The sequence below is a fragment of the Poecilia reticulata genome, chromosome 8 (genome assembly GCF_904066995.2).
Source record: "Poecilia reticulata chromosome 8, P_reticulata-male-v2, whole genome shotgun sequence".
Classification (NCBI taxonomy): Eukaryota; Metazoa; Chordata; class Actinopteri; order Cyprinodontiformes; family Poeciliidae; genus Poecilia; species Poecilia reticulata.
The window spans coordinates 6,889,716-6,908,233 of NC_088837.1; the positions used below are offsets into that span (position 1 = coordinate 6,889,716).

Consider the following 18,518-nt stretch of genomic DNA (forward strand, 5'->3'; position numbering starts at 1 on the left):
TATTATAGCAGAGTCTAAAGTGGCCCTAAACAGCTCACCATGTCCTGTTTTTGCTAAGCTGAACAGTGGTGATGATGATGAATAAGCTCTGTCTGAGAACTGGGACGGTGAAAGGAGCAGATTTTCTAATGGTGCAGTTTGCTCCAAATGCCTCCCAGGACATTTCCGATGACACTGGTACCACAGGGCCCGGCTTTTCAAGTCCAGCAACAAGAAACGGGCTTTAAGGGGGGAGAACAGGGCAGAGGTTCAGAAACATTCTTAGAAAATCGAAGTAGCCATGTATGGTGTGCAAAGAGCACCAAAAGTTTGCTGCAACACACTTTGTGTTTTTATTTGCATTTTATATGATTTACCAACACAAAGTAGAGCATAATTATCAAGTTAAATATTAATAGACATGTATGTGCTTCTTATTTACAGAACACATTAATATTATCTCAGCAATTCCATCTGATTTTTCATTAACTTGATCAATTTCCATCTACTCTAGTTTAAAAGCTACAACACTCTCAGACTCTTCAAACCTGCTGTGACTGGCTGAATGTTGCCCAACATGTTGGAAACGTGGAGTAATCACTATAACGTCAGATTGTTGAAATGATTGATTACAGTTGAAAAAATATCTTGGGAAAAACATTATTTCCCCCCATATTTCCTTTATTTGCTTTCCAACACCAAATGAAGTCAACGTAGCATTGAAACAAATAACCAATATACATATTAAAAAAGTATTTTAACCAAAAAACTTCAGCAAATATAAAAGTGAAACAACTTGATGCTAGAATATTCAAACAGAACACTACCGAGCAATTCCTCACTCATTCATCTCCTACAAGAGTCGCACAGTGCTTTATATACACAACTGATGAAGCTCCCAGCTTTGTGACAGACTTGATACATAAATTTAAAACTATTTTTATAGTATTTTAAATCAAGGTTCTACAGCCAGATAAAATATTAACAGTGATGAAGTTTATGGAGCGAGTTCGACTGAGGGATACACAAGCAAAGCATTCACACAAATCATAGCTTTAAGAAATATATTTGCAGCCAACCACTGCAAAACTGCTGAAGCAAAAATATTCTGTGGTACAAAAAATCAAAATAATAACAGGAATGTCCTGATCAGGACTTTTTTTTTAGATTGGAGTTATTTTATCCCATTTAGCTCCCAGAGGTTTCAAATGCTATGTTATCCTTTTTCTGCATAGTGACATATTTTATCTAATCTCTAAAGGTAAGTGTCAAGACATAAAACTATAGTCCCCAGTGAGCTGATAGTAGTAGTTGAAATGGTAGGCCAACGCTAGCATCATTCACTAGCTTTGTTTCCATTACAAATGTGCACAAAACTTTTGTCAATATTCAGCTAATTTCGAGAGAAAAAACACAATTTCGCAACTGCGGTGTTTCTGTTAGACAAGGAACGTAATTAAAATCACACCTAAATAGTTTGTTCACACCATAAGTTCCCCACAATCCACTTACCACTTCCTGTCGTCTACTTCGTCCTTTCCGCCAGTAGTAACATCCGGCTGTTGATCACGTGACTCCTGAGATTCCGAAAAAAGTGTTTCTATTGCAGTTTTGCGAAATACGCTAATTAGGTTACGGCCTAAAAACCACCTCATCCCAGTGCAAAAAAAAAACTTTTTATCCAAAAAATTTGACTTTTTTCGAAAAATAAATGCACTATAAATATAAATGCACTATAAAGCGCATTTATTTGGTGATTCCAAATCGAGCAGTTATATGGTCAGTAGAAACGCAGCTATGGTGAATATTACTTGATTTGTTAGGGAAACCCCGTTTCTTCGACTAATCCCATTTTTCAAACTGGCACCATGAGCATGGGCTGTGGATTTTAATAACTCAGGGAAATAACAAGTAGTGTAGTTGGGTTTAGTTCAGACTCAATTTAAAAATGTGACAGTTTGCATCAGATCAGGACATCCCCCAAAAATAAAGTTCTCATCAAAATTTCCATCTTCACTGAAACTATTCATTCACATGATGCACTATGAGGTACCTTGTTTTTGTCTGCAATAATTTTATATCTAAAATATGATTGGATTAAGCATTCATAAACATAAGGCTTGACAAACACCGGCGACTAGTGGCGGACATGGAAACGTTTTCATCCTGTTCTGGAGAAAGGTCATTAAAGCCAGCAGAGGACAGCAAAAACACCAGAAATCACCACTTTCCTGCTGAAACACCTTTCTCTTAACACCTTTCAAAAAATAAAAAAATAAAATAAAATCTTAAAAACCACGTGTTATGATTATCAACTCCATTAAAGTTAAAGCCTTTCCTTTATCCAAAAGTAGTTACGTCTGAAATGCGCTGCGGCGGAGATGCAGTAGCATGTGGGAACCAGCAGGGGGCAGCAGGCTCTGTGCTGAACGTGACGGCATCAATCATAAGATTACAGAGTCCAGCATATCACAGCTGGGGCAGCTCAGCAGGAAGCATGGCTTCTTCGGTAATCTGTAATCTGCGTGGGCGTCGTACTTCCGCCCTCCCCCATTCACCTCTCCCCCCCCCCACGCCCACGCCAAATCAAAACAAAACAATCTCTCCTCCAGCTGTCCGGTCTGGGCGGACAGCTGGGTTCACTCTCACTGCTTCTCATCAAACAAACCTACAATAATAACAAAGTACATAGTATATCCACAATATATCTGACAAACATTTCTGAAATAGTGTGTTAATAAATGCGTTGTTCACACAGCATGACATGTAAAATTATTTATAATAATAAAAAAACAAACACATCTAATGCCAGCAGATTGAATCTCCGTACCTTTCTCTATAAAGCAACTCTAAGCTTAAAAATCAGTGGAGTTCAGATTTCTCTCTTTTTTGTTTTTGGCAATGTTCAGGTAAGAAACAAACAAAAACAAAAAACTAAGAAAGCTGTGTGTTTTAGATGAAGATGGCACTTGTTTTCTCTGCTGTACCATCTAAAGTGCATTAACCAGACGCTATAAGCAGGCGCGGTTATCTAGTACTAACCCATATTCTGATGTATGCAGACATTTAGCTAGCATCTGTAACCATAACAACCACAGCTGCTATATGACATCACCACAAGTAACAAGTCGGCCTTCAAAAAGCCTCGGATGGTCCCTCCGTGACGCCTCCTGTCGCCACGGTTTCCGACCAGAGCTGTCGTTCTCGTCTGGAATGGAAACAAAAAAAAACAACAGCAAAAAAAAAAACCCACCGCTGAAAGTTAAGGCTTAAGTAAAACGTCAGGAGGTTGAAGGTCAGAACTCGTCGTCGGAGCTCAGCAGGAGGGTTTTCTCGTTGTCGCCGCGGGCGCTGAGGTTGCTGTGGCTGCGGGACAGGGACGGCCCGCCGCCGTGCTCCAGCGTGGACTGCTGGGTGTACTGCTGGTAGGCCGGGGAGAAGTTGTGGATGGCGTCCTGGACCATGTCCCCCGGGTTCATGGTCTCCTTCAGGCTGCTGGAGATGCTCTTCATCGGAGCGCAGCGACCTGCAGGGCGAGGCGGGAAAACCACTCAACGCTGGGCGAGAAGTGAAGGGGGGGGGGGGTTGAACGAGTGACAAAAAAAAAAAAAAGCCTACAGGGATCATTTTTGCAAAGTAATATTTTTTTAAAATGCGCAAAAGGATAAAAAAAATAAAACGGTTCAAACACAAAGCAGCTGAAAATCCTGCCTGTGCTGACTTGAGTCTTAACGCTCAAATCTTTCACTTTGTGATAAAAAGTGAATGTCAAAGTTGACACACATTTTATTTATTATTTATTGATTTTTTTTTGGGAGGTAGAAGCAGTAACTGTTTCGAACCAAAGGACAGATTCAGCCCAGATTTGTTTGGGAACTTAAATGTTGCCTTTTTATAGTACATTTGTTTTGATTCTTTTTAAATTCAAGAACTAGATTTTATTTATATATGCTTGGAAAAACATTTACTTTTATAGTGTATCTATAAAAAAATTTAATGACGTGTAATTTAATCCCCAATTAAAAAACAACTACAGACAAAAAGAACAGATTTCCAAATAATATTTTGGAAATTTGGTTGAAAAATTGCACAAAACGCATTTTAAAAATGCTAAAACAAGCTTTTCTATTACCTTGATTTTTAAATCTTTTAAAATGAGCACAGCTTAAATATAAGTAGTTTTGGTGAGCATTTAGTCTGCAGGATGACGCTCGTACAGCAACAGGAAAACCAAGAAAAACAAACGCATATCAAAAGCAATAAAGACGGCACGTTTCAAATGGTGAAATAATATCACAGAAGGATCACAGACAGAGTAATGAATGACTAACCACAGTTAAATCAGCCTGTAGAGACACAATACAGGGAGGGGAAACGGCGAGGCAGAGTCAGACCTACCGTATTGTCCATAGATGGGAAATGAGCCTTTAAGTGCAGCAGAACGAGGAGCAGAGAAAGAGAGAAGGAACAAAAGAAAGTCAGGCTGAAAACAGCGGCAGAGCAAACAGGAGGAGAAAAAGGAGAGAGACTATCAACGGTTCGTTGAGTTATGGACAGGAGTCAAAGTGAAAAGCGGACAGAGGTCGGCTCTGTCCCGAGCCGCGGCGCGCCGAGCCCGAGGAGTTTGAACGGAGACGGATCCCCCACCCTACCGTACGAGTCCAGCCTCTTGTCCATGTAGACCTTGTAGGTGAAGGCGTGGCGCAGAGCCACGGCGGCGAAGAACATCTCGATGCAGATGATGAAGTTCTGGTAGCCGGCGGCGACCGTTCCCTCCCCCACGGAGAAGTCGGTGGAGTTGATCTGAGGGATGGCGCCGCATTTCTCCAGGATGGCCAGCAGCATGCCTGAGTCGGAAACAAAAAAGGTCAAGGGGAGAAATTTACCTGCTGAGTTTACAGACGCTTAGGAGCATAAAAGTGTTGTTGTTCACTATCAATGATTTTTCTGAACCACTTTTTCCCCCAGTGGGGAATATTTATCCAAAACAAACCTGCAATAATGACCAGATCCATGACAGCATGGTGGGAAGCTAATGCTAGCTTTAGCTTCATGAACTTTGGCCAAACAAAGAAAGCTCCACCACTCTGCAAGTTGTTTCCCCCGTTCTGAAGTTACTTTATTCACTCATTGGAAGATTAATAAATGTTTTAGTCTTCGTCTGGAGGCTTTAAATAATGTAGAAATATTACTGGGCTTTTTCCTTTTCCAGATTCATACCTCGACCTGAATCTGTCTCTCAGGCCTGCTGCACGTGGCTTCAACCACAAACGTGATCAGCAACATTTTCTGGTTACATTTTTTTATTTTTTAGAACAACAAACAAATCAGTCAGAGCTCAGTGACACAAAAAACCTTTAAATATTGAAGCAAATGTGTAAATTTGTGGGAAAAAAGTGATAAATTATTATTAAGATACTGAATTTTAGGTTGAAAGGCACCGATTTGAAAATTTGGGCCGATATCTGTAACAGATATTAATTCCCCTAAATTAACAAGACAAGAATCAATATTAGTTATTAATATCGGTAAATATTTACCTACTTAAACACAGTTACGTACATCACTATTTGAAAAAGCTTTTGTTATATTTAGGGATGCACAATATATCGACACCAACATTGGTATCGGCCGATATTAGTCTTTTTTTTAGTTATAATATCGATCCGATAAATAAAGCTGGGCCGAGACATCGGTGCATCTGCAGTAACATTTCTGCTGACTCTGTTGTGACGTCCTCACCCTGCCAGAAGGAGAGGAAGATGACCGACTTCACCATGAAGAACTTGAGCACGGGGTTGTAGGGGACGAGCAGCTCGCGCGTTGCAAAGTAGAAGAGGAAGAGCGCGTAGAGCGACAAGCTGACAGAGATGTTGTAGATGATGGTGACGTACAGGTAGCCGCTCGCCACGCTGGAGAGCAGAAACACAGAACAGTCTGATGAATGAACACACAAACTGAGGCCACCCAGGCTTGACGTACACAACAAGCCTCATCCCTGGGTGAGGCTTGTTCTGAACCCAGGGATGAGGGATGTTCTGAACCAATACCCAAAGTGTTCATCAAAACACTTTGGGTATTGAGTGTTTTTGTGTGAGCGGGTTTTGCGGTCGACTCTTACTTGAAGTCTCCGTCTTTGTATTTTCCAAAGGCCTGAAGAATGACGGTGATGACCGCCATCAGAGGTTTGACCACGCAGAACTGGAGAGTGGCCTGAGGGAGCATGAGAGGACGGTTACCGACGGCGGTGGGCAGGTAGCAACAAGGAAAGGCAGGTGAGCTTTATAGGCACAGAGACGCACCGAGAAACCAGCTGGGGAGCCGTGATTGGCCAGCCAGAAGGAGCTCGAAAATAATATTTGTTTTTCCAGATCTTCGAATGTGTAAGAGTTATCATGTTCTGATCTATTCACTATAAAGAAAGGGTGACTGTATCTCAAGAGTTTCCATCCATCCAAAAGGCAAACATTAAAAATTCTTGACCAGTTCTTGACTTTAGAGGAAAATGTTTTGAAATATCTTATCAGCTGTATTTTACTGGGCTTGGTTTAATGGACAAGGTTGACTCTCACATCATGCAGCAATTGATACCTGTTTGCAAAACCTGAGGAAACCGATGGAGTAGGCCTTTCCCCACAGACAGCAGGTCCCGTACATGCAGCTTGACCTATGGGAGGGCAAAGGTCGACACAGGAAGAGTTCATGGTTTTAGGGTCATCGTCATGTAAAATAAGTGAAGTCAAGATTAAACTGAAAGCTAAGCTAGCAGCAAATGAAACTTACTCGATGGGTTTCCCTCTGATTTCAGCCATGATGGCGCTCTCTCCTCCCAGATATTCATAACACAAACTCAGGAAGTTGTAGATGACAAACGCTGCAAAGGGAGGAGTGCAGAATTAATCGTATATTATTTTTCAAACCTTTAAAAATAACTAGATTTATTCTTTGGAAAACAAAGCGGTTGCTGTGGCATTACTCAGTTATGAAATCTCCGCAGTGCCCGACACCTCTCTCATGATTACAGCTCTGTTTTGCTGATTCTGCCAGATTCCGACTTGGAAATGAATCCCACCCCATCTGCTGGTTTTGTCTGCGCATAAATACTAAAGCGCCGGTCTCTAGTGTGGCGGTGGATCAGCGTGATAAGAGGGAACCTCTGGGAACCCTGTTCATGGAAAACAAACTCCTGGGAGAGCTGGTGTTCGTGGAACGCAGCCATGGTACAGAAAAAATAGAGCTGATGTCATGCGCTGGCTTGTTCAGGCGCCGTATTGTATTCCTGCTTGGTGCATATGTGTGTCTTTTGCAGGCAAGGACCCTGGATTTCAGCTGCAACACTAAGATTTTAATGGATTTGAGGATTTCTGTTCTTTATTCAACCTATCAGCTGTAAAAAAAAAAAAAAAAAACTCGTCTTCTGTTGAGTCAAATAAAAATGGTGTATCGGGAAGTATGTTTTGAGTTGACACGATTAATCGGATTCATCGTGATTAATCAATTATTGAGATAATTGTCAACTAATTTAGTATTCGATTAATCTTCAACTGGAGTATACAGACTTAGAAAAGGGTCATTTGCTGAAAGAGCAAATCAGTAATTATGCCAAAACTGTAGAAATGATAAGCGTTTTGCATTTTAGATAAAAAAAACCTTTTTAATCCATAATTAATCACGATTAATCACACATTCATCCTGATTATTGAGATAATTGTCAACTAATTTAGTATTCGATTAATCTTTAACTGGAGTATTCAGACTTAGTAATTATATCAAAACTGTATAAATTATATAAGCGTTTTGCATTTTAGAAAAAACAAAAGCCTTTTTGTCCAATTTGATTTACCCAAAACTCCTCAAGTGGCAGTTTTAGCTTCACTTGCTTCAAATTTTGTAAAAAAGAAAATCTCCCATGAACTTTTTTTTTTGTCATTCCCTCATTAAACCAAATCTGGAGTGTTGCTTAAACGAAAAATCTACAGTGTGCCAGTTTTTAAAAAATCAGATTAATTGTCAGAATAATCAGATTAATCGATAGCTGAAATGTATTTGAGACTTTTAGCACCTTGCAGAAACCCTGAATGCGGTTGGAAGTACAGAGATAGTTGGAAGTTCGGTTCTCAAGCGGCTCGTCGATGTTGTGTTTAAAAGCCTGCAGGCGGCTGGCGACCGTTATGCTGCTTGAGCAAACATGTCAGGCTCTATCTGCTGTTGTGTCTTTCCAGACAGGCTGCAAAACACCTAAAGCTAACAAACATCTAATTTTGGGTAAAGGCCCTTTTGCAGAGGAGTACATAAACATGGAAGCGCTTCCTGCTCCCCCTGGTGGAACCCGCAGATGCTGGCTCCCCTCTGTCTGCGCTCTGTCTTTTAATTTTACTGTCCAAAGCGGCTGAGCTCAACTGTGTATAGCAGTGAAAATACTCGCCAGAGCACAGTCGGCAGCAGCGGCGGCAGCAGCAGCAGCACAGAGCTGGCTTTGTTAAGAGTTGCATAATCACAGATGCTGTGTTTTTCCCTCTAAAACAAACTCAGGCCTCGTAGCTTGAAAAGGTCAAGCAGTGCATGAAATCAAAACGTTAATGGAAACGCTTAGGAGAAAATTTCCAAGAATAATAATCACAATAGTGCATAAAACAATCCACTTTTCTTTAGACTGATATGTGATTGTTAATATATATTAAATGCTTCATGTCGCATATTAAAATAGAGAACAGAAAGACATGAGGTGAGTCTAAACCGCAGTTATTTTCAGGTGTTGGTGGAAGAGACGCCCCCTGCAGGTTATGCGCTGTGCTACACCAGCTGTCAGTAATCCGTATTGCTCCTTAGGACTTGCACATGTTTTTTTTTCAGCTTGCCAAAAAGTTGTCCTGTTCCTGCTTTGAGAATTTTCTGACGCTAAGATCATTGTAGGATCTAAAATACGAGCCTGCAGTCACAGCTTATAAAAACCGAACTCTGTTTAAGGCTGTTTGGGATAAAACTTCCAGGTGCAGCGAATGTTTCTGGGACGATATTCTTATGGCGAGTTGCAGGATCTGCTTCGCGTCACTGCTCAGTTCCTGCACCTCCATTAATCTAAGTATTCACTTTCACCATGGCAGGCAAAAACAGCACATTTTCTTGGACAGATCAAGTGTCAACTTCCAAAATTGATCAAAACTAAAAGTTCGAAAATTGTTTCAGAAAACCCAAACGATGACCAGGGAGCAACGGGGTATTTTTGCTGTACAGGTATTAAACGGCAAAGTTTTGGGTGACGGGTGAAAACACGCTGCAAACACGTAAATTACACAAAATCCAAAACATACACAAAACAATAACTGCAAACAAAAAATGTTGCAATCGCAGCAAACAGAACTAAAAGAGAAAATACTGTAAATAGCAAAAACAACAGAAGGACAAAATGTTGCAAACTTGCTCCACAAAACCCGGAAGTCCTCCAGGCCACTAGGGGTTGTCTGGAGTCATTAATGTTACCTATGTAAATACGCTGCTGTTCAACAGCTCCTGTGCTATGTTGTAAAGTCAGTTTCTCTCTTCTTCCAACTTTCTTCAAATCATCCCAACTTCACTGAGGGTCTGATCCTATATGATTTGGTGGTCGACTCCCCCTAGTGGTCTGGAGGACTTCCATTTTGTAGTGTGAGTTTGCAGTGATTTATACTTGCTGTTGCTTTTTTCCTTTTTTGCTTCTTTTTCTTGTGGTTGCAGAATTTTTTATTTAAATTTGTTTCGCTAGTCAGTCACGTTTATATGTAGAGCACATTTCAGCAACAAGGCAGTTCAAAGTGTTTTACACCACTAAAACATAAAACATGAATAATTTATGAAACAAGCAATAAACATCACTTTTTTCAAAATTACATCAAAATCATTGAGCAAATACATATCAAACATATGATCTATCTTCTAGTTATTCTGAATCAACAGACACTACAAACAGGTTGCATTTTAAGAACTCAGTGTTTCAGTGGATCTGTAAGTGTTTGGAAGTTTGTTCCAGATTAGAGGATGATAGAAGCTGAATGCTGCTTCTCCGTGTTTGGTTCTGGTTCTGAGAAGCAGACCCGACCAGAACCAGAAGACCTGAGTGGTCTGGAAGGTGGATACCATGGCAACAGGTCTTTAATGCTGATGTTGTCAATTTTTGCTTCTGTTTATCATCATTGCAACTTTTTTATTTGCATTTGTGTTTTCTTTTTTGCGATTGTGTATTTGTATTTGCATCATTTACTTGTAAAGGCGGATACCCTAAAAGACTTGGAGCTATAATTGCAGCAAAATAAGATTCTGCAAAAATATTGAATACAAACGAATGCCACACTTTTTATGTTTGTTTATGAATCTCCTTTCTCCCACTCCACACTTATATTAATACAATTTTGTGTTTAATAATTTAACCATCGTCTGATGAGATTGACTGGACAAGTAATGATCAATCTGCCCAAAGGTGGGATCCTTTCTCAAGGGTTTGTCCGTGTTCACACGGTTGCTAGGAAACTGGTTTCCCCCTCCTCTGTAATCCCAACAGGCCTTGGAGACGTGACAACAAAGATGGCAACCTTTGTAAACGAAGACATTACAAAGGCCATCTGCCACTGGGGTTTCACATAAATCCTCCCGGTCTCATTTCCAGCAGGAGACGCACTCTGAAACACTCAGCTGTTCATTCTGCCCTGACGTTTTTTTGTCTACCGGGGTCAGCTTCGGGCTCTGGCTGTGCACCAACCTTCATAGCAGTCTCTGACTGTGTCGAAGTACACGTAATACTCCTCATTGGTGAAGAAAAGCAGGCTGAGCCAGGAGTCGAAGGCGTAGATGGGCACGATGAACAGGATCCTGACTATGTGTCTCTGCTCGTTTGGAGAGCTGTAGTAACGGAGGTGCATGTAGATCTACGAAGAAGATTTGGAGAGAAATAATAAGACAAACATTTTTACTCCATCTTAAGCTAGAAATTAGCACACAAAGGTGAAGGTAGTGTCTGAGTAAACAACAGGGTATCTGCAGGTTTCAGCAAATTAAATTTAAGACCTTTTTAATGCCACCTTGAATCAAATTTAAGACCGGAAAGCTATAAATATGGGAGATGATTGGGGGATTTGTGCTATATTACAACAAAAATAAATAAATACAGACACATTTCTGGGGTCGTTTATGGCTCTTAGCAGTGGCTCTCACATTGCACATGGCTCTCTACAGCCTTAACCCCCATAGAGCCTAGCTTAATCTTTTAATTTTAAAGAATACACCTAGCCTCACACATGTTGGCAACATAAGTGAACCAGTGGCGACAACGAAGGTTTGTACTTACCCATGATAGATGCAAAAAAGCTAGCTAGCAATGGTATATTAGCATTTAGCTAACGGTAGTTACAGAACGCAATGAAGATGTCTGCGTGCGTCTCAAACTTTTGACTCACAGAAAGGTCCCAAAAGAAAAGAAAAAAAAATTGTAGGAGATTAAAAGGTTCTGCCATGACACAATTTAAGACCTGTGACTAACACATTTAAGGCCATCTCACATTTTATTGTGAGATGGCCTCACGAATTTAAGATATTTTAAGGCTTTCATTATATATACATGAATTTCAGACTTTTAAAATCCTTTCTAGGGAGGCACAGACACCTTAAACAAGAAGCAAAGGGTTAATTGCCTGGTAGTAATGGGACACTGGGAGGAACCTGAGAACAAAGTGCAGTAACTGGGAAGACTGTCAGCCAGAGCTCTCGGGTGTCTGTCCCACTGTTTTAAAAAGTTGTTATTATCAAAAACTGTAAACAAACTGAGCCGGGATCGATCACCCCACAACATCCGGGACATAAACCCAAGCATGCACCCAAAAGTGACGAAACACAAACAACAAACCGAGACGTTATGGAAGTCTTGAACGAGTAGCTCTGGTTTGTGTGAATCTAATGTTTTACTGTCCTTTTTGGTTTTACAAACAAGCTGTTTGACACTAAACCCAACCTGCTGAAACCAGAATCTTCGCGGACAGTGTTAACTTGTCGAACTCGGGCACTGGAGGCGCGATAGCCGGCAGGATGTGTGCGTGTGAACCGGCGTGTGGGGGGTTGTTTTTAGGAAACTGACACCAAGCTTTTATCACTCCTATTCAGAGCAGCAGACGGCAGGAACAACAGGGTAATCATTCATCACCGGGACTCCTCTGCCTGCTCCATCCGGCCCCCCAACCTCCTGCTTTTCCCTCCTTACACAATGTCCGCACCTATTGCCCTTCCCCCACTACCCCAGACCCACACCTGGGGTGTAGTGATGACAAGTGGGTGACCACACACCAAACAAGCTGGTCCATTTACACACATTGTTCCTAGGTGGCCTTGGGCTGAACAGGCACGCCCACAAACACGAGCAAAAACCACTCATCTCCTGATTATTGATGAGGTGCTAGTGGAGCACCTGTTGCCTGAGCGACAACAGCCTATTCTTTAACTCTGAATGTGAAGAGCATCGGCAAACAATGAGAGACAAGTGATCTAGCCTTCGGGGTATGACAGATCTGCAGGTCATGAAGGCACAAAACAAAAAACTGATGTAATAAGCTCATCAGCAGAGCCATCACTGAACACAAAACATCTAGCAGCTTCAAGACAAACTGGAGATCTGCTGTAGACTTTGCAAATTTTGAAAGGTCTCCACTGCAAATAATAGAACTTTTTTTTTGGTCAATTTTGAGCAAAAGAAACATGATTCTGGTCACTTTCGTTGAAAAGTACATAGCAAAGTTTTAATCATTTCATTAAAAGCAGAGCTTGCTGGACTCCTCACAAGAGAAGATAAAAATGTCTGGTTATTGTAGCCAACGTTTTCTATTTTAAGATTTTAATTTGCTATAGTTTTGCCTTGGTTAAAAAGGAAAAAGTCTCCATCTGCACCAACCACCTGTGTAAGAGGTTGGCAAGTTTGAATCATTCTTGAATTGAAGTCATGGGCCGTACAAAATCACCGCAGACACCGCAAATGGACCCTGGACCGCACCTTGGACACCCCTCATCTCCAGGCAACAAAAGACTTTGGGTGTGCTCGGGTGTTTAGCGTGTGTAAACATGAATACAAAGATTAAATAAAATCTCTTTGATGGTGCCAGTAGCAGTTTCTGATACGAGTGAAGTGGGCAGACGCCCGGGGCGGCTCCTCCTAAAGGGCGGCATCAGTTTCCACACTAGGAAACGATTCTGAAGCTAAACCTGTAGCCTGCTTCTTTCGTGAAAAGTATCTTTTTATAACAGTTGTGCAAATTAACTTGTGATTCCTGAAGTGCAATATAGTTTAACATGTCTTATTTAAGAAATTTGGATTGACAGTTGTGCAGTGAAATTTGTGAATCCATCAAAATCCAACTGCATCACACACGGTTATATAAATGTTGGACTAATGGTGCCATTTATTTCAATTTTGTACTTGTAAACTTTTAGCTGCAAATACTGTGTGCCTTACTAAATGTGTTAAGTACTATTCTTGTTTTTCCCACAATTTCTTTTTCAAATGTATAAAAATACATTTTATGCAAATCAGCAAATAACTGCCAAGATTAAAAAGAAAAGAGTTCTCCTAACAATCCAATTTTTGATGCCACACCACTTGGATATTTTCTGTGGGTTTTTTTTGTCTTTGTCTGAAATGTAATTTTAATGTGCACCTCCTTTTTTGTTTATTTTTATTTAGTTTTTTTTACTGTTCTCTTGTCTTTGTTATTTTGTAGATAAATTCCACTGACCTACGACAGGTTGTTAGCCTATAGTTAGTGTTTGTATTTTATGAACTAATTGGTGAATTAATAAATAAAAAGAACTTAAAAAAATATTTAAATAAATTTAGAGTGTGTCTCTGATGGTACATGGCAACCTAAGTGATCTCACGGTGGAGGATGTTGGCCCTGCGCTCCAAACGGCCTAGAACCGACCCTGGACGGTACCGCAATCAGGAGGCTAAAGACGGATTTAGCTCAAAATGTCCGCCTCTTACCTGGTGACACGTGATGAGAAGCGCCGTCCAGACGAAGAACCCGGAGATGGTCTGGGCAGTGGAGGTCATGAGGAAGAACTGCTCCTCCGGCCTGAACACCAGGGGGATGGGAGCCCAGGAGGAGTTGGACCCCTGAGGGGCCACGGTGCTCAGGAAGCCCGGAGGAAGGCCATCAGGAGAGTCGCTTCCCAGCCTCTCCGACAGGCGCTTGGCTCGCCACCAAAGCTGACTCATCTGTTTGGAGACAGCGGGGCCTCGTCAGTGATCATGCTTCATGCGACACAAATCAGCCCAAACTTGAGCAGTTCGTCTAAACGACTTATAAATCCTGAATCAAACAAACGTCATGTGAAAATACAGCTGAACAGAACTACATGAGCCTGAGCTGTGACCTAAATCTGCAGCCAATATTCACTGATGTTAGAGAGCGAGAGAGAGAGAGAGAGAGAGAGAGAAAAAACAGCGAAAGTAGGACAGTGCACAGATCTAAAATGCAGAAGGCGTCGGGTGGATGTGACGTGAGATGAAGAGCGAGGGGGTGAGAGGAGATGGCATGAGGTAGGTGGGAGAGGAGAGAATCACGGGAATGCAAAAAAATAACAAAAACCACAGAGATATTAACATGAAACAAACTGAGATTGGTTATTTCTCTGCGCAGAGGGCAGGAAGAGGCGTGCTAAAGATAGAAACACCATAGAAACGAATTTCCAGAGAACAGAAATCAGCTCAAAACATGATACACACCAGAAAACCTTTGACCACCTTCAATTATCTACATAGAAGCAAATAAATAAAGTGAAATACACAAGTATCTAATTTTCGGTTTCGTTCCATAAATGCAGAAAGAAAAGGTTCATAACAACTAATGTCATCACTGAGTTCTTTAGAAAGTTCCAAACTATTCCAGAAGTAAACGCCCAGACTTTGTGACCCGTTTTTAAGCCGATAAACAAGCAGGTTAGACGGATGGATGCAATAAGTTGCAAAAATACACATTTCTTCCCCATACTTCCTTATTTTTTTTCCACATACTTAGAAAACACGTTTTCTATAGAAAACACATTTAGATGTTTCCCTGACGGCTTTCACCTAGACCTCTGATGCGCGCCACCTATTCGCACAGCACTCAGACAAATGAAAGCCAGGCGGACTAAACTTGAGAGCTTGTCACATCAAAAAGACGCCCAACACGGCCGACGCGCATCGCTCACCTTGACGACTACGTCGGCGCCTCGGTGGCGCTTCCAGGAAAGTGACGATCAACTCGTTCGTACTCAAAACTAATTTTCATGATTACTGCCCGAGCCCTTCTGAGTAGCAGCTAAATATAGGCGTCTGTGTGGTGTGTGTGTGTGTGTGTGTACGCTGCGGTCATGGGTGACTCATGCCCCTTGCCTTGAGACTCAATAAGCTTGTGACAATGCAGAAGCAGGGAGCGCATCAGGAAGGAAGGAGGGAAGGTTGTAACAAATGAAACAGAAAACGAGGTAGTTTAGAATTGATAAGAAAACGAAAAATGTAGAAAAATCCCCATTTGATGCATCAACAACCTCCATCAGATTTGTAGCAGTCTGAAAAACCTGTGTCATGTTTGTAGACTAAGAATGGCAGGAAATAGATATATTCTTTTTATTTAATCCATTTAATAAACATCAAAACTATTGTCCTGCATTTGCTGAGTGACCTGGATCAACAACCAGAGCCGATTCAATGAAAACTGACTCATTCCCATTGTTTTTCATCTCCCCTTATGAAAAAAAAAAAAGAACAAAAACGGGTGAACATTTTAATTTTTTTTTAAATCATCATCTTCATCTACGTTCTTTCTTTAAACTCATAAAACACAAATCTTTCTGGACGATAATTTGTAGCTCTGAGACCAGTTTCAAACAATATATCAATAATGGACGTTCACTCTCTCAAAAACCAATACACTTTAATTTTGAAAGAAGAGCAGTTAACACTGGAACTGGAAGATAATGTAAATATCCAAAATAAAGTGAACAGAACGGAAATAAAAACAACCCAGAACCAAAACCGTAAGTAAAGCAGCTTTTGACTTTCCGTTCAAAATTAACCATCAGAACAGAAATGATCAATCTAATTTGAATTTATCATGTGACTCAACGCAGATATTCAATAAATTTGATTATGGGTGTCGCCAGATTAAAAGTACCCTTTGAAAATTATCAACCTTTAAGCAGATATTAAACATACTTTTCATTAAGTTTTTATTTCAAAAAAAGAAAAAACGCTTTTTAAAAAAATTGATCTCATGTAATATAATTTTAAATGTCATGCTTTCATTAACGGTAAGTGAAAAATCATTAGAATTTACAGGAATAAAGGCATCAATATAATGTGATAAAGTTTCTGAAATAAAAAGGATATTTCAATAATATTCTTGTTTATTGAATGGGTCTGTATATCAAATATATTTCTTTACCAGATTGTTCAGGAAACTCGGGACAGATCAGATAATCTATTATAGTCATTTTCAAACACCAGCCCTTTTTTTTGTCGTACTTCTCAGTATGACCACCATGTATAATTCAACGATTCGCTTTTGATTTTCTCCACACACTGGTTAAAAAACAAGCAGCGGTCTGAAGGTTTGCCACGGCCAACAAACTCCCTGAAAACCTGAGATGTGCAGAAAACGGTTAAATTGCAACTGAAGACGTTTTTGTTTACAGCAGATTTCAATAAAACAAATCTGACCAATGAACTGCTTGTCTGATGAGTGATTAAAGCATCAGATTTGGATTTAAATTTATATTCAGTTTTGACTTTTAAATCTGCATTTTAACTGCTGTTTCTTTGTGTGTGTTTGTGACACGGTTAACTCCCTAATTTAAAGCAAAAATGTATTTTCTTTTTGCTTTTCCTTTCAGCATTTTTGGATTTTTACTGTATCGACACTCCTGCACAACTATTGGTTAAATTACAAACATAGCTGAAGTTCATTACATCCATTCAGAGCTTCAAATCTGGACTAGATTAATGCGTCCAAATGACAGATTAAATAAAAACAGTGAGTTTTAAAATGTAAAACTGAGAGGCAGTGATTTTAAGGCTTTTTGTCTATTTCTTGATTCTAGTTTTCAAGCCAATAACAACCAATGCTTTAAACCTTAATTTGTCACATATTCAATAACATTTTTTTTTTAATGAAAATGTGTTCCTCTGTAGTTTACAATAACCTAAAATGGTCTTGGATCATAGAAATCAACCTTAATGGTTCTATAAATCCAATGAAAGTTTCAAAAATGACTAACTGTATTTTTCAGTCAGTGTAGAATATCTGGTGTGGTTTTCAAAAAGAACCTAAATGAAAAGCCCCCCAAAAAACATGAATTTGTTTTTGTTTGTTTCACTGGTATAAAATAACGCACATAAAGTTGAATTATTTAACGTACTTTAGTTCTATAAATTCAGCAGAATGGCCCTTTAAAATGAGAAAAGGAGCGATAGATAAGAACCAGAGAGGGTTAATCTCTCGAATCTGCCAGCTTGTAGCTCCAGTAACAGCTTACTGGTTCCCAGTGGGCCACAGACAACAGATAGGAGCAGCTCATCGATCCTGCTGACTTCATCCGAGGATAGGTTTCACAACACGGGTTGTACTTTGAGCTGTATCGAACCAGCTGCCTTTGGGGTAAAGCATTCACAAATAAATCTGCTGTCACGTCAGCAGGAATGAACAAAATCATTTCATAACGCAGGAAATTAGAGACGTATACGTTACATGTGGGGAGAGAAATAACGGATAACAAATAACAATATTTGCCCTAAAGCTGATATTGATTTTGATTACGCATTCAGAAGTTGAGCGAGCTCGGAGACAGACAAAACAAAACGGACTAATATTTCCTGCTGAATGTCTCCGTGTTGCTAATGCAAGCTTACCTCCTTTGTAGATGTTTGAATCCAAGCATCAATTTAGCTCTTCATCTCCAGCTGAATGGCGAACCTTCAGGAGTCCAAGCTAAAAGTTGAAGAGCTAACGGCTAATATCGAGTCGACAGCGAGCCACGTATGTAATCACAGCATTATTATCTGAACACCGGAAGCTTCTCCCTCTCTTCCCATAAAAGCTGTGAAGTATCGCCCGCTCGGCAGCTGATCCGCTCGCTGCTAGCTAGCGAGTAGCAAAGCTTCCCACCGCCCAAAGCCTCGCTTTACATGAAGATATAACCAAGAATTGAAGTCGATTAAGAGACCCCACGGAAAAACGGTAGTAAAAAGAAAGAGAACTTTTTTTTTTTTTTTTTAGAAGCAGTCCAAAACAAAATGACCACAGACCGTTACTTCGCCCACATCATAAAGCTGTGTGTCAACAGCCGCTCGTTGGAACTCTGCTCCTAGAGCGCATGCGCGCCCAGTTAATGGTTGGTTACGTCCAAGTTCTCAACACCACTCCCCTCCTCCTTCAACTTCCAGAGAACCACACATTTTTAATGGCGAAGTGTAGACTAAACTTGTCCAATATTGCAAATTTTCTAGTTTTACCTAATCAATTTTAAAAGTTTAAAACAAAACGTCT

General features: G+C 40.4%; 1 protein-coding gene across 3 annotated transcripts; it reads right to left on the bottom strand.

Annotated features, from left to right (window-relative positions):
* Window positions 1-623: 623 nt before the first annotated feature.
* LOC103468445 (transmembrane protein 184B-like) lies at window positions 624-18,354 on the bottom strand. 3 transcript variants are annotated; one of them, XM_008415541.3, is made up of 10 exons: window positions 17,882-18,354; window positions 13,973-14,206; window positions 10,712-10,877; window positions 6,763-6,853; window positions 6,571-6,646; window positions 6,101-6,192; window positions 5,722-5,891; window positions 4,632-4,826; window positions 4,378-4,404; window positions 624-3,505 (listed from the first exon to the last, which is right to left on the bottom strand). In XM_008415541.3, exons 2-10 carry the CDS (start codon window positions 14,204-14,206, stop codon window positions 3,276-3,278), a joined length of 1,281 nt encoding a protein of 426 aa, XP_008413763.1. In that variant the 5' UTR covers window positions 17,882-18,354; the 3' UTR covers window positions 624-3,275. The 3 variants fall into 3 exon arrangements, with proteins under 3 accessions (XP_008413763.1, XP_081465860.1, XP_008413764.1); XM_081609734.1 differs by lacking the exon at window positions 17,882-18,354 and adding an exon at window positions 15,184-15,261; XM_008415542.3 differs by lacking the exon at window positions 4,378-4,404 and having other exon boundaries at window positions 17,882-18,353.
* Window positions 18,355-18,518: the final 164 nt, after the last annotated feature.

Excerpts from the sequence above, each read along its gene's own strand:
- LOC103468445 (XM_008415541.3), bottom strand. The coding sequence starts at position 14,206 with ATGAGTCAGCTTTGGTGGCGAGCCAAGCGCCTGTCGGAGAGGCTGGGA. Across the intron at positions 5,892-6,100 it reads TACAAAGACGGAGACTTCAA|CGTGGCGAGCGGCTACCTGT; the intron begins GTAAGAGTCGAC and ends TCTGCTCTCCAG. Across the intron at positions 3,506-4,377 it reads TCCCATCTATGGACAATACG|GTCGCTGCGCTCCGATGAAG; the intron begins GTAGGTCTGACT and ends CTCGCCCTGCAG.